Source organism: Cladophialophora immunda (assembly GCF_000835495.1).
Source record: "Cladophialophora immunda strain CBS 83496 unplaced genomic scaffold supercont1.6, whole genome shotgun sequence".
Taxonomy (NCBI): domain Eukaryota; kingdom Fungi; phylum Ascomycota; class Eurotiomycetes; order Chaetothyriales; family Herpotrichiellaceae; genus Cladophialophora; species Cladophialophora immunda.
Window position 1 is genome coordinate 1,800,512 of NW_015622546.1, and position 15,371 is coordinate 1,815,882.

General features: G+C 53.2%; 5 protein-coding genes across 5 annotated transcripts; 3 read left to right on the top strand and 2 right to left on the bottom strand.

Annotated features, from left to right (window-relative positions):
- Positions 1–22: 22 nt before the first annotated feature.
- PV07_10182 (uncharacterized protein) lies at positions 23–1,638 on the top strand. The gene is made up of 3 exons (XM_016397496.1): positions 23–381; positions 454–710; positions 778–1,638. Exons 1-3 carry the CDS (start codon positions 342–344, stop codon positions 1,225–1,227), a joined length of 747 nt encoding a protein of 248 aa, XP_016244687.1. The 5' UTR covers positions 23–341; the 3' UTR covers positions 1,228–1,638.
- Positions 1,626–6,954, bottom strand: PV07_10183 (uncharacterized protein). The gene has a single exon (XM_016397497.1). It carries the CDS (start codon positions 6,312–6,314, stop codon positions 2,346–2,348), a length of 3,969 nt encoding a protein of 1,322 aa, XP_016244688.1. The 5' UTR covers positions 6,315–6,954; the 3' UTR covers positions 1,626–2,345.
- A 204-nt stretch (positions 6,955–7,158) lies between these two features.
- Positions 7,159–8,343, top strand: PV07_10184 (uncharacterized protein; the record flags this gene model as incomplete). Its single annotated transcript, XM_016397498.1, has 1 exon — positions 7,159–8,343. The coding sequence occupies one exon, from the start codon at positions 7,159–7,161 to the stop codon at positions 8,341–8,343; it is 1,185 nt and encodes a 394-aa protein (XP_016244689.1).
- An 878-nt stretch (positions 8,344–9,221) lies between these two features.
- On the top strand, positions 9,222–10,097 carry PV07_10185 (uncharacterized protein; the record flags this gene model as incomplete). The annotated part of the gene is made up of 2 exons (XM_016397499.1): positions 9,222–9,265; positions 9,332–10,097. 2 exons carry the CDS (start codon positions 9,222–9,224, stop codon positions 10,095–10,097), a joined length of 810 nt encoding a protein of 269 aa, XP_016244690.1.
- Positions 10,098–11,751: 1,654 nt separating this feature from the next.
- PV07_10186 (uncharacterized protein) lies at positions 11,752–15,364 on the bottom strand. The gene is made up of 3 exons (XM_016397500.1): positions 15,153–15,364; positions 14,221–15,103; positions 11,752–14,164 (listed from the first exon to the last, which is right to left on the bottom strand). Exons 1-3 carry the CDS (start codon positions 15,334–15,336, stop codon positions 12,856–12,858), a joined length of 2,376 nt encoding a protein of 791 aa, XP_016244691.1. The 5' UTR covers positions 15,337–15,364; the 3' UTR covers positions 11,752–12,855.
- Between the last annotated feature and the right edge of the window lie 7 nt (positions 15,365–15,371).

Here is a 15,371-nt window from a genome sequence, read left to right on the forward strand (position 1 = left end):
CAGGCCTTAAGACCGCACCTTCCCATATTCCAGCAAATGTTCTGTCTGACATAACAAGCTCCCTTCTTAAGCGTGTCAACTGCGCACAAGGCCCGCCCTGTCAGACACGTGAATTTTCGCGAGGCCAATTGTCTTTCCCTGCGACGTTCATCGCAAACAACCGTCTCACAAAAAGTGCCAGCTTGACCCATTGTCCATTGCACGGCCATTTTACAGATCATTGCCTCTCCAATCACCATCATACACTCAGTGACTTGTAGTGACTTGTTATCTGTAGTCTGTCTACTGGCAGTGATCCATTCCGCTGTCGCAACGCCTCCGCCCTTGCGCCTTCCTCCATCATGGCAGACCGGTTCCCTTCAATTGAAGACATTGATGCAGGTAAGGCTTGGATCTCTTCCACGCAACACCCTCGACTTTACCTTTGCTCTGGATCTCTGACAGTCGGGACAGGAGAAACAGATGTCCGCCCCGATCCGTCTGCCCAAGGCAGCTTTCTCGAGCGCGAACGGGCGTTGCTGGGAGAGGACGCCGACCTTTTCAATGCCAACGACAGACCTGGTGCAGCTACAGTCGAAGACGGCGATGACGATCTGTTAGGTGGTGATGGCGACTTCACAGCTGCTCCGACACAGCCATCAGGTGGTGACGGACAACAAGACCTAGATGACTTTGAAAGCTCCTTTCCTGCCATTGACACACGAAACGAGGTAGGCAGCTTTAGCACCGCTTTCGGAGAATGGAGAGCATCAGATTGACACAAGGCAAAATGAACAGAGCGTCGCACCCGGGGGCACTATAACCGATTCGACCTCCTTCGGCGGCTACACAAACTACACTGCTCCAGCACAAGACGAAGACACCGAACCGATCCGCGAATGGCGAGCCAAACGGGACGCCGAAATCGCCCGTCGCGACGAAGCCAGCCAACGCAAGAAGGAAGAGACCATTTCCACCGCACAAAAGGACATTGATTCTTTCTACGAATCCTACAACCGCAAGGTCGACAAGCAAAAGGCGCAGACTGCGAAAGAGGCAGAAGAATTCCTAGCAAAGAGAGAAGACACCACTGCGGGCGGTACAGCTTGGGAGAGAATTGCCAAGTTGGTTGACTTGAGCGGGAAAGGCCAGTCGGGCGGTGGGGATGGCAGTTCCAAGAAGAGAATGCGCGAGCTGCTACTGAGCCTGAAAGCGGACAAGGACGCGCCGGGCGTAGCGGGGGTTTGAAGATCAGATGAGTAGGCGATGACTGCGCGGCTGGGAAGAGATAGACAGGGAGAAGAAGATTCGTTCGTGCTCGTGGCTCTTGACCATGGAACCATGACCTACACTTTGCTGCCGGTCATTTCCCCGGGCCAAAAGCTTTTGAGGACACTGTCGACATATCGTGGCTGAAGACTATGACACTCGTGGAGGATGTGTGGAATGAAAATTGGCGTTTTTAGAGTCGGCATCATGGCTTGTAATGGATCTACATATGCGCGCTCGAGGTCCTAGATGGGACGGATAACTGTCGTGAACAAATACATCCGAAGCATTGAGGGGAAGAGGTTTCCTGCCGCCTCGCATTGTGCAGAAAAGCGCTGGGAACCGACGCGATACAAGAACCAGAGAATGAAAATTGCGTTGATTTGCACATGTCTGCCATTTCGGACGCAGTTACAACTAACCTACCTACACATCTGCCGTAACTCGTACTCTAGCTCCTAGCCAACTACTTCCCTCAGACACCTAGTCTTGCTATACCGTTCTGCCACCAGCTCTCACTTACTTCCTCTTTCTCCCTTATCCGGCCGGCTCCTGCGTCGTACAATGGCATGGCTGTGTCCCGAAATGCAATCAGGTAAGCAGACAAGATGCCCAATTCCCCATCCGAACACATGCGTACACGGTGAATACCGAAAAGAAGTCTTCGTAGACCCAAGCGACGCCCTTTGATCCATGCATCCATGTTGTCCAGCATGGCCTGGAGCCCCGAAAAGACAAGACCGAGCATTCGTATCGAGCATTAGAGCAAAAGTTTAGTCCACAACCCTTTTTTTTGTGTGTTTTCGTCTTTTCTTTCCCTCTTTTTGAGATGGCGTTCCGCAGTACAGCCATTGCATTGTTTGCACATTGCTTGAATTCATTTCCGTTACCCTTTGTGAAATTCAGTCATCGCGTAATGCATTTCCTCAGGAGGTCAATGAGAACTGCTCATGCTGCTTCCCTTTTCTTCCTCATTCCATAACGCCGCACGCCTTTGAGTTTTCGATAGAAGTCGATTGTGAAACAGTGTCTCAGCGTTTCCTCGGCCAACATAATTATGGCTTTAACCGGGAACAGAGGAAGACCTTCATTTTGTGCTACCACTTACGCTTCGGCATGCGCTTGCGGCGATTCGAGACAATCTGCATCTGCGAGAGGAAATTGCGACCAAGTCGCTCCATGTCAGACACGGCTTGTTCAGCTTGTTGCACAGAGGGAGGAGCTGGTGCTGCTGCATTGGCGGCCGCAGAGTTTGCTACCGCTGGTAGAGTAGGGCCTGTGATTTGAGACTGCGGTTTCCCTTTCCCGCCGTTCATCTTGCTGATAATGTCGAAGGCTATAGTCTTTTTTCTTGCGTTCGGGTCCGCCAAGGTTCCATCATTACTGTATTCACCGCTGCCGTTAACTTTGAAGTTCTCCCCCAAAGGCGTGGGCATGGTTTGTGCGTAATAGTACTCCATCCAAGTTTGCAGTCCCCTATAGCCCTGAGCTCTTGCAATGATCCACGCCATTTCCACATGGCCAATGAGCATGTCTTCAATTTGCCACGCCACGCCATCGAGAGCGAGATCGCTCGCACCATGATGCATGACTGACGCAAATGAGTGCATCATGTCTACGCTGTCAGAGAAATTGAGCAATTGGTCTCTGATCTCAAGTTCTCGGTCCGTCATGTGCCAGTCGGACTCGTCGTCTTGATCGGCTGTGGAAGCGGACTTAGTCTCAGCCACCACTTCATTTGGTTCGGTCGAGAGCGATGTCTCGTTCTGATGTCCAGAGTAATTCTCTGTTGCATCTTTTTCAAGGTTCCCTTTCTCGGAGGTGTTGCTTGACAGGTTGTTTTGGATGCTAGGAACGTTGACAGGGACTGACTTGAGACTGAGCTGTCGTTGCATGCCTGTTGAGTCCTTGGCCACCGGTTGGATGGGAGGAGGAACCTCCGCAAAGCGACCAGTCCCTACTTTTGCCCTCAACTCTGCTATTCTCCGTTGATTTCCTTCGTAGGTTACAGGGCGCTCATGTAGCGCCAGGGCATTTTTCTCCAGCACGTCCCACAAGTCCTTGGGAGGTTTCAAGCCTTTCTTGACCATGGTCTCAAGTTCAGCCAGATTGATATCGAGAGCGTGCTTGAGGACCTGAATATCTTCGGCAAACTCCTGGTCAGCACGACTACAGGAACACTTCTTCTTTTTCTTCTTGTTACCCTCGATGCATTTCAAGTGTGGCGTGAGACTTTTGGCGACATCCCAATAGGCATTGACTGTTACTCGAATGTGGACATGTCGCGGAGGGCCAGAGCTAGTTTTAGTTGAAGACGGCGCAGCCTTTTCTGGGCTCTCTTTTCCTTTCTTGTTCACTTTCAGTGGCGCGGGGACGAGCGAGGCAAACTTCTCGGTGACAAATCGGGAGTATGTCGCTTGACATCTATGGTCTGGAGAGCACCTGTACCTCGAAGAATCCTGGCACATGTGGACGTACCGGGAGAAGATATCCCGGCACTTGGTGATAGGGGTACGACTTTCCATCAGAGTGCTGAGGATAAACTGCTCGAGGTAACGTAGGTTAAGTTCAGCTCGTATGGCGTCCATGGATCCGAGCACGAAAGTGGATATAAAAGCGACAAAGTCCGCAGCCATGATTGCGATCTCGAAATTGACCTTGCCGACCAACTCAAACATCAACATCGCAAAGATGTCTGCCATGGCTTGACCAATGAAGTTGAAAGACCTGGCCCATTCTTTGTGCTTGAGTGACTCACAATCCGCGTAAATGTCCCTGAGCGCCATAATGTTGATTTTGGCGGCTTCGGAGTCCTGCCTCATCTGGAAAGCGATACGCTGCGTGAGTATGATAGCAGCCCTCGCAGGGCAAATGCCGAGCTCTTGCAGCTGCAAGACAGTATCAGCAACCTTTGCTGTCGGTGAAGCTGCGGCGACTTGCATATTCTCGATGCAATATTTCTTTTCGGCCTCCCAATTTGCCCACCAGAATTTGCCCGAAGTTTGGTGATTAAGCACGACGTGCAACATGTCCCACATACCCTCTTCGATATTCAAGTGGTGATATTCGCAGAAACGGGCTCGCAATGCTGCGGTGTCGTTTGCCGATGGAGTGCGGAAGAACTTCTTGAAGAGTTCGAAAGCCTTTTTGTCGACATGTGTACCCTCCAGGAGATGTTTAATCGGGAGATCGGGCTTGGGAGGTGGGTTAGGATTGGCTTTTTCCTCAGCGTCGATCTGTTTTATTTTCTCGCCGTAGGCTTTGACGAATTGTGTCATTGAGGCTTCTACCTTCGAGATCGCCTCGAGAAGTAGATCAGGCGGGCGTTTCTTCCCTTTGATTATAGCATCTTTCGTCATGCTTAGTGTTGCCAGATATTTTCCCGGGCTGTTTCGGGAGGTCGAAATAATAAGGGAAGTCACCTTTCCAGATAGTTGCGCCAGACTTGAACCCCTGGTGGCTTCAGCAACCAGAGCATTGACCGATCGTTGAAAGAGGATATCGCTAATCACATCATCAAGAACGATATCGGAAAGTGGTGGGATGGGCGATTTCAGAATAGCCTTTGCCTTGATCTTCTTGAGCGCGGTAGTGACATTAAGTGCAGTGTCTCCGGCCATCCTGTCCACCATCTTTTGCATGTCCTTCTTTGCGGCATCTTCGACCTTGATACATTCTAGATTGGCTTTGATTGTGTCCTCATCCAGATTGAGGTCGGGATCGGCAGCGGCGGAGGGATTGTCGGAGGCTTGCATCTTTAACCGGAGGTTCATCATAACCTCGACCACGTTATTACAGGTCCTCGTCTTTCCATCACCAGTGGTGACATCAACCGTGAAGCCTTTTGCATTGGGTTTCGCGAGCATCTCTTCGAGAGCTTTGAAGGATTTTTGTAGGACAGGAGACATCGGGCCATTAAGTTCCAGAACGCTACGCAAGTCCGTGATGGCGGTTTGGACATCATGTGGATCTGAAGCACTGAAGAAACCCTTCATCACACTGAGGGCTTGAGAAAAGGCGTCAGCATTGGATGATGCCAAAGTGTTCTGAAGCACTGTCGTCAAGCTTGCCGGGGTGTTGGGGCTTGTGCGATTCCCTGCGGCGGCAGGATGCTGATGCAGATGTGAAAGAGCAGGTTCGGCATCGAGAATCATCTGCCGGAACTCGTTGTTCTTCCTCTCGGCTTCCGCCATCTCAGAGTTTGCTTGGTCTAGCTTCACACGGGCATCCGCAGGTGAGACTCTTCCTGCATTCACGTCGTGTCGAATTTTATCCAGCCGTCCGCGTATTCTGCGCACAATGTGCTCATTCTCCTTGGCGGCCTCCAAGATTGCGCTGTTTTTGGGATCAAGGAGAAAATCTTTGGATGCCATGGGGAGCAGATCTAGCGCTGAGGTCTCCAACGTGCTGCTGCCTTTGTCATCCTTGATTGTTGGTGTTGAAGGGAGGCTGGTGCGAGTGGCTTTGTCCAAAATTGCGTTTCTGCGGGCTCTTAAGGCGGCTTCCTCCTCGTCATCTTTTTTAACGCGCACTAATTCCACATCTCTCTGCTTGCGTAGCGCGTTTTGCATTCTTTGCGATTTCTCGGCCATGATTCTTGCGTGGTAGTATTTTATCGTGTCCATCTCCATCCAAGAAATCCCTTTTGTCTTTGCGCGGAGGCAGATTTCGTGCTTACAGAAGCCGTCAGTGCCCTCGGCACTTTCGACTCCTCTCACATCAACGTCCAAGCAACAGGTCCCCGAGCCCGTGAATTTGAAGTCGCCTCCTAAGTGGGATTTGAAGAGCTTGTCCAGAGCCGTGGCGTTTTCATCTAGCAAGGCCCTTTGCGTTTGATGTCTGGAGGATTTCTGCTCCAGCTCGTTCTTTTCCTTTTCCAACTTTGCTCTTTCGTTGAGCAGTTCGTTGTAAGTTCGGATGTCCTCGTCCGCCCAACCGTCCACATTATGGCCGTCGGCCGCTCTCAAAGGGCTCGTCGGCCTGGGAAAAGAGAGGGGTTCGGAATATAACTCTTGGGGAGTGTCAGTCGTCGCCGATTTGAGGCCTTTACCTTTCGGTTTGCCCATCCTCCTTGCGACGAAAGTGGATAGAAGGATTGTTGGCCGCTGAGAAGCTAAGCGGTCTGATACTGGATGGTGTGGTTGAATGTCGGGCTGGCCGGACTTTGTTCGTTTCTAGGTGGGGCAGGTTCGCTGCTTCAGATATGATGGTGTCGGCCACGGGATGTCGTCCAAAAGGCCAGCACGGGATTTACTATCACAATGCTATCGATTTTCACCGTACAATGATGTTGACAGCCTTGATGGTGGATATTCTGTGTGAAAACTCTCGACTGCTGCGACCCCAACCGGCTAAAGGCTCAGAGAAAGCCTTCACCACATCAGGGAACTCTGCATCACGATTTGTTGACACGGCAAAACATGGCTTGGTGAGAGGCGCCCTCATGTTTCCAAGGAAAGTAGACTGCAGCCTCCAGTCCTGGAATTTTTGCAGTGGGCGTATTGCGACCGCGTTGACTTGTCGGAAGACGTCTTACCGTCAAGGCTGGGTGGGTGAATCAGACGTCTGGTGCAGAATCAAGGACAGCCGCGCCGGTAAGGCCACTATCCTGTTATGAGTCGAGAGGGCACCAAATGGACGAGATGGCCATCGCGCGATGAGATTGAGCCTGCAAGAGTCTTAGAAAGCAAGACAAACCAAGCTGAGGTTAGTTTGAAGTTGGTTTGCCAGGGCAAGTCGATGGCGATTTCTGCACCCGGACTTTAGCTGGTCTTGGCCCGGCCCCGGATTTTCTATTCTTCCGCATCCGCCATAACCAATTTTCCGAAGGCGACCAATATTGGTATTTTACCTACGCTAAAGGTGATGCTGGCCAAAGCTGAGCGAGAAGCTGAACAGGCCCCAGTCGACATGGCGACATCCCCAGTGGCTGGAGGCAATGGGAGCACCTCCGACGACAACATCCGTGAAATCATCCGTGCCTCGGCCAGCCACGACGCACGGGCACTGCAAAGGTGTATCGATCAATATTCCTTCCCAGACTGCAAGGTTGTCGATGTGCAAGATCCGACCACCGGCTTCTCGCCGCTACATGCCGCGATATCCGCCTGTGCTACGCAAGTCAATGGAGATTCCACTCCTTCCTCGCACAATGAAGAGAGCGGAACGCGGTTTCTCAAGTTCTTGCTCGAGAATGGCGCGATCTGGAACCAGCTAGACAAGAATGATGAGACCCCAGGATGTATTGCCTATCGCCTGAGCCTGCATGAGCTCTATCAGATCATGGTTGATGCAGGAGTCCGTGCCGAGATGGTCCTCAACCGCCTGGAAGGATACGAGAGACTGCATGACGATGAAGACGGTGAGGACATCGATGGGCCCGAAGATTCGCAGCGTCAGGACATTTCGGAAGCAAACACTTCACAGGAACATGTCACTAGCTCTGTCTACCTCTCTTCAGCGCTATCACTCGGCGACAATAGCCTTCTGGATGAACAACAAAACGGTGTCATGATGGCATGGGAAAGCGAGATTATGCTTCAGTCTGCAAACGCTCTGCTATCAGAGCCGGGATTGAAGATCTTAAACATCGGCTTTGGCATGGGCATCATCGATACGCACATCCAAAACCATGCAAACAAACCCGCTAGTCATCATATCGTGGAAGCTCATCCGGACGTTCTCAGTAGCATGGAGAGGAACGGCTGGATGGACAAACTCAATGTGGTCGTGCACAGAGGGAAATGGCAGCACATTCTTCCACAACTTATTGCAGAAAACGAGACCTTCGACGCCATCTACTTCGACACCTTCGCCGAGCCATATAGCGCCTTTCGCGATTTCTTCTCGGAGCAGGTGATCGGCCTCCTGAACCAGAACGGGCGGTGGTCTTTCTTCAACGGCATGGGTGCCGATAGGCAGATCAGCTACGACGTATATCAGAAGGTCGTCGAGTTCGATTTGTTTGAATCCGACTTCGACGTGGAGTGGGAGACCCTTGAGCTCCCCAACCTGACCCGGGAATGGGAAGGCGTCCGCCGAAAATACTGGAACATCGACCGCTATCGACTCCCAATCTGCAAATTTATGGATTGATTGATCAGCGAGTCAGACCCCATTTTATCATGTTGGAAATTGAGATTCTTCTGCTCCAAATGGCCAACTTATGAATCACTTCTGCTTGTGTTCCACAGATATATGTCTCGGACACTCTCCTTCACCGTTAGGGCAGTATGACTCTAATGCTTTCTCATCAGCGCGATACCGTTGAGTGTCAGCGGGAATTCTGCACAACCAAACTGGATCAAAGGAGCGGAGCCTGACCTTGGGATGCCTCGAAGTCCTGCTTGGGCGAATGAGATGAGAGCAGGAAGAGGCCCGACCTCGACGGCCCAATCTGTGGAAGCAAAGAATTCGGTGCCATTGCCCCGAGCCGGTGGAAGAAGACAAAGCAGGGAGGGCATCATGGGAGCATGTCTTTGTACCACCCCCGCCGATGACGCTTCTATGAAACCCCTCCAGAACAACTGCTGAGGGCGAGCCAGGAGCGTGCCACTCGACCAGCGTGAAGCCATCCAGTGAGGCGTCTGTATCTCGTACAATATCTCGGAAAAATTCCCGCCCGAGCTGCGTTCGGTCCTTATTGCCCCGCACTTTTCTCTCCCTCCATCTTTTCTCCTCGCCCTACTGTTGCTCACGCATCTCGTTACTCCACATTCGAGTGGTTCGACGACAATCAATGGATAACTCACGCGGGTAGGTTTATCATGACACTCCGCGTGTCCGGAGAGGAGAAAACCTCGGGATGACGGCCGCGAGATTGCTCACGATGTGGACATATATCTTGTCTTGCGAGAGGTCCAGATGCCCTGGATCTGCAACCAACTTGAAGCCTTTCGAGAATCGCCTCGCCTACGACACCAGATAGGACCTCACCTTCCCACCCGTCCAAGCACGAGATTCGTACAGAACAAATGTCTAAGCGGACAGCAATTGTGACAGGCTCATCCCGTGGGATGTAAGTGTGCCCTCGAGACCACCCAGCCATCAAGCAGCACTCACTAACCTCTGCCTTTCCTCCCAGCGGCGAAGCCATCGTTCGACGACTCGCGGCGGAAGGCTACGCGGTCTGCGTCAACGATGTCTCGGCCAACAAACCCGGCATCGACAAACTCGTGTCCGAGCTCAACTCCAAACATGGCTCCGGTGCCGCCATTGGCGTGGTCGCCGATGTAACCTCCTCCGAAGAAGTGCAATCCATGATAAAAGAGTCGGTCGAGAAACTTGGGCCCCTGACGGTGATGGTCGCAAACGCCGGCATCGCGCAGGTCGCGCCGGCATTGGACATCTCCGACGCGGACGTCCGCAGAATGTTTGACGTGAACTTCATGGGCGTGTGGCTGTGTTATACGCATGCGGCGAGACAGATGATCGCCCAGGGACCGGTCCCCGACGGCAGCAGCGGATATAAGATCCTGGGTGCGGCGAGCATCGTTGCCTTCAAGCCGTTCCCGCTCTTGTCGCACTACAGCGCGTCGAAGTGGGCGGTGAGAGGACTCACGCAAGTGTTTGCGATGGAGATGGCGAAGTACAAGATCAATGTCAATGCCTACGCGCCGGGGATTGTCGGGACCGCCATGTGGGACCTCATCGATGAGAAGCTGGGCGAGATCGAGGGGAGGCAGAAGGGCGAGTCGGTCAAGAAGTACAGCTCGGATCTGACGGCGTTGGGGCGCGTGAGCGTGCCAGAGGACGTCGGCAACGTGGTTGGCGGGTTCATGTGCTCCAAAGACGCCGAGTTTGTCACGGGTCAGACCATGGTCATTGACGGCGGCATCGTTTTCACTTGAAGTCCGAGCGGAGAGGGAAGCCTGTGGCATCAACAGCATGTGGTATTGGGTCATTGAATACCTTGCCGCCCCATTTGATTGTGGTGTTTCGCGAACAACGAGAAAGAGATTCCAGCCCAACGAGATGAAACTTGGATTTGACCATGCCTTCTTCAACGACCTTATTTTCCCACATCACGCAATTCCTGTCCTGCCGGCCTGCCTGTATTTCAAACAAAGGAAAAAAAGAATTTGCCCTCGCCCAAATCGCTCATGTTCTCCTTCCCTTCCTTTCCCTTTCCTTCTATGCGTGCACCCCCCCCCCCCCCGGTGGCCCGCTGGGTTACTCAGGATGCCCCGTCCCTTGCTTAGGTGGGTACACCTTCCCATCGACCTCGACGGGGGGTTTGCAGGTGCACCAGGCGTCTTTCGGTATTGAGTCCATGACACTGGGGACGTGTCTGCCGCAGCCCCACCAGGTCGTCTTCTCTGCTCGGGCGCGTTAGTGGGCATTCGGAGAGGGTGCGTGGTGGAAGGGAATCGAGGCAGAGAGCGCAGAGGGGGTAACGACAGGGAAAAGAGGCCGGCTCGGGATATGGCGAGAGAGGGAGCGAAAGAGAAGTGGGAAGAGAAGAGCGAGGAAATGGTTCCCCTGCGCTTTCGAGGACCACAGAGACCAGAGGGGGGCAATAGGAATGGGAAAGGCAACTTACGACAAGTAGGACACGTTCTCTTCATGCACATCGTTGGTTATGTGTGTTCTTGTCTTGCTCCGTTGTCCGGTGTGTACGATTCCCCTTGGGATTGGTTCCTTGAGTCTGCTGGGTCTCTTTTCTGTTCGAGTTTGTGGCCTGTGTGCCTGCCTTTCGAGCTTGCTGGTATGGTTATGATCTCGTGTACTTCGAATTTCTCAACTGAACACCACGCGCCGGCTGGAGGGGAAAGTGAACAGATATTATATATGTGACCGTGTATATCCCCAGAAGCCTCGGGCAGGATACCTTTTCCCTGGGTCGTTATGTCCGGGCGGATCACCACCACCCGCCAGGACAACTAATCTAATGACGATTCATTCCTAATACAAAGAGCGACTTTTTTGCCTGGGGGCATTCCTTTTTGTTGTTGCCCCTCTTATTTTGCTGGGCTCCCTTCTTCCATCATCGGCGAACTAGGCTTTTTCGCCAGGGCGGATGCGTCGTCCTCCTCGGGGAGGGCCACGAGGCGCCAAACATTATTATTCAACATCATGACTGAGCGATACAAAGCGGGCAGTACTTTGCTTTCTTATTCGCCACATCCACCTTTTCTTCGATTTGTTATTCTCCCGGCGTCCCCCTTGCATTGGAAAGGGGAAACCCAGGAAAACCACCTCCTTGAGATCCCCGTCGACGAGGCCGACATGCCGAACAAGGGCGGCCGATTCGTCACGTCACCATCACCCCGTGTCGAGGTCTGCGAGTCTGTGCTCTTGAAACTCTTGGCTTTCTGGCCCTTGGGAAACTCGGACCCCACTAAAGGGAACCGGCATCATGGTTGGAAATCCAAAAAGGACTACTGAGGGTAGACCCCGAGGTCGCCGAGGGTGGGTGGTCGTGGTGGGTCAAAATGGGCAGTACTCCAAAGACGAGCATTTTGCGCGACTATCAAACAAGAAGCAAGAGAAAGGGCCGTAAAAGGGGGGGAGCGTAAATTGGGAAACATTAGTCTGGATATACTTCTACATAAGCGAGTCGGAGAACTCGTGGCGCGTTCGAGTCTCGATTCGTCGAGTCATGGAGTCATCATGGGTATCGTAAACAGCAATCGGAGGCGCGCAGAACATGCAGATCCTCCACGACGCTCGTCCCTCTTTCGGAGTACTTGTAGATATCGCCTTGTTGCAGTGGTGTCCGTGGGCGAACGCGCCCAGGCAGCTGTGTCATCGTGGTTGTCCCCTTCCTGCGCCCGCGCCCGCGCCCTGGACGCCGTGCCCGTGCTTGGTGAGCTGAACGGCGACCAGGCGCTCAGGTTACGAGCACCAACTCACCCCGAGCCAGGAAAGAGCGACTGCCGTAACAAGAACCGTCGACCATCTCATCCTCTCGCCTCCGCTGACATTTTGATTCGAGTAGACGCATGCCCATCCGGAAAAAATCCCCCCACTGCCGCCGCAGCTCAGTGGCCGCAATGGTGGTTCCGACACACCATTGAACTGGCATTTCTGCGTGGTCCAGTCGGCCGCATTCAATCTAAGGACCCAGCCAGCGGGACAACACGTTGCCCATGCCGAGTTGTCGCTGTTCTGTTGCAGGATGAAGCAGAAGTTTTGCGGGCAAAGTGAATTGGTGGATGGGTCGGGACAGGAGGCCTGTCGCGCAACAATGGAGCCTGTTAGACTTCCTGCGCTGAATATATTGATCTGAGATATCGACTCCGAGATGTTGAGGTGCTGAAATGAAGCTGCGGAATCCGCCGGATCTCTGCTTAGGTTGTGGGCAATGGGGTTTGCCCACACTGCCCACGGCAGTAAGAGAAGCGCTAATTGGAATGTAGGCAGAAATCCAACCATTGCGACGCTGAGACGACGCTTTGACGATGACGCGCAGTCTGGAATGGCTTTGATCTCGTATATCAACGGATCGGATGGGCTGATGAGAGAAATAGTCTCGAAGTCAGTGGCTGGGGAGGTATCGGAGCGCGGCTGCTGACTAAGGCATCAAGGCTCGCTTCGTGCGACCGAGACGACGTGATTGGTTCGTCAAAGTCTCAGCCTTGACCAGGCCTCGTAAAGCCTCACGCCTCACCTGAGCCTTGCCTGGACCTGCCGGACATGGGGTGATACAGCCTCTGCAGACTTCAGCGTGAGCACCGCTGCTTCTTGTGCAATGGGCAGCACCTCCTCGAGCGCGCGGCCCTTCGCGAGGCCTGCAATAATAACACCCAGCATGGTGTCGCCAATGCCGTTGACGGAAACTATTTCGTCCTGTTCGACTTCGATGAACGGTGGAATCAACCGCATATACAAGCCCCCAATCTCAGAGTCGTGAGACAAATTTCTCGACAGCACATATGGGGCGTTCTCTGGCCGTGTGAGTCTAGGATCGCCAGGCCGCAGCAGGCAAGCCAGGAGACACCCTCTATGCCCGAGCTTTGTCACCAGATTCGGGATGAAGGGGAGAAGCTGGATGCACTGTTGTGGGATTCCATGCTCGACTAATTCATGTCCGGCAACAGAAATCAATCGATCCCGAGACCCCGAGCCAGAGAGGCCAAGGCCATCGATTGCTTTCCACCACTGTTCCGATTCGAACATCAGAGCGTTTCTGGCCGCAGTATAGATTGCTGTCAACTCGAGTCTGTTGGGAGATGCAAGGCTAACGACATGATTTGGCAATACGTTAGCGCTGGTAATGGCAGAATTGTCTTTGTCGAAGAGACGAGCGCCCTTTGCAACGGAGACGGGCTCGAATGCGACAAAAGCTCGATGGGCTTTCGCAGCCTTCAGGATAGACGAGAGAATGGCAGGGGACCAGTTTGCGTCGACGACCACCCACTTTGGCTTGCTTTCGCCCATCTTCTCCATCCAGTAGTCTGCCGATTCGAGCTCTGGACGAGCAAATATGGACATATCTGCCATTGCAAGTACGAGATCTTTGTTTGTGTCGTTGACAGCGACATATTGTGCTGTTCGCGCGCCGTCGTTGGTGGGAAGTCGTCGTATTGCCGTCGTCTCAAGGCCACTCTTCTCGACGTGATCGAGAAGAGATGCACCAGCAAGGTCGTCTGCCACAACACTCGCCAATGTGACTTTGGCACCTGCCAGGTGAGCAGCCATCGCAACGTTACGACCGACTCCGCCCGGCGACTGAGAGATGGTGGACGGATTTGATGTGTGAAGCGCCGGAGCCGTCGAATCGGGCGTGATTTTCAGTGGTTGATGGTCACATATTGTATCACTTGCGAGTGACCCAGCAACGAGCACTTCCACGGGCTGAGAGGACTGTTCAACCGTGCCATATACGGGGGTTTCTTGGCCATTGGCAACTTTTTGAGAGCTCTTTGTGGGTTTGCCAAAACTCACACCCTTGATGACCTTGCTGGCATTCTCTCTAGATCGTGTCAGCAAGTGCCTCATCTATCCTATCCAAAGTCTAACATGGCTCACCGTTGAGGCGCCGCTCCATGCCGTCTCTCAAGCTTAGCCAATTCGACGGCGACTTTGGTTCCGCGGACAACATTCGCCTCAATCAAAGCCTCATTCGCCCGTACACTCCCGCCCTTGCTTAGTTCTCGAATCCGCTTCAAAATGTAAGGAGTGTTGGCACTTCCGCCAATGCCCTTCTCTTCAGCTTCGGCGACTGCGGCACTAATAATTGAGTCGATCTCTTCCTTTGCCATTGCTGATTGTTCCGGGACTGGATTGGCGAAAAGCAATCCGGAGTGAAGCGGAAACCCATGTTGTGCGTAGATGATGGCTGCGGCATCCGCTTCATCGTGGATTGTCTTTGGACTTTTGACACCGCTGTCTCGGGAGAAGAAGGCAGGGAAGTCGACATCTCCCTGTCTGCCATCCGCAAAGGTGCCCACGCCCACTCCCTGAGTCTCCAGATATTCTAGCGTTCGGGGGATATCCAAGAAGCTCTTACAGCCGCTTGAGATCACCGCCACCGGTGTTCGCCCAAGTTCTGTCAAGTCTGCGGAGATGTCCATAGAGTTCTCTCCTCCACGATGGACACCCCCCAGGCCACCGGTCGCGAAGACTTTGATGCCCGCCAAATGGGCAAGGATCATTGTCCCAGCAATGGTTGTTCCCCCATTGAGCTTCTGGCCCCGAAGACCAAGCCCTCCTATTGAACCCAGATCTCGTCTTGATATCTTCCACGTGTTCTCACTACCAGCAGTCGAGACGAGTTGTATCAGCTCTTCAGTGGCCATGCCAACACAGGCCTTGCCTTCGAGGATGCCGATGGTTGCGGGCACGCCGCCATTGACGCGGACTAGGGATTCCAGGTGGGAGGACAGAGCAACGTTTTCAGGGTAGGGGAACCCTGGTGAGCTGTGAGCCTTGAACGACCTGTATTAGGCTATACGCTATACCATGTGTGTATATTGTGGTTTCCAGTGCAACGACCGGCTTGCCAGTTGCAAGGGCATCCTGAACCTCTTCCGCAACGCGGAAGAATCTGTCTCGGTCAGTAGAGTTCTTGCGTATTTGGTGGCTAGTCCGCAGAGATAGTCGACACGGAGAGCTGACAAACAGCGGTCGCCTGCACAGAGCCATCACTCGGGCACACGAAGCTTCAACGGCTGGAACCT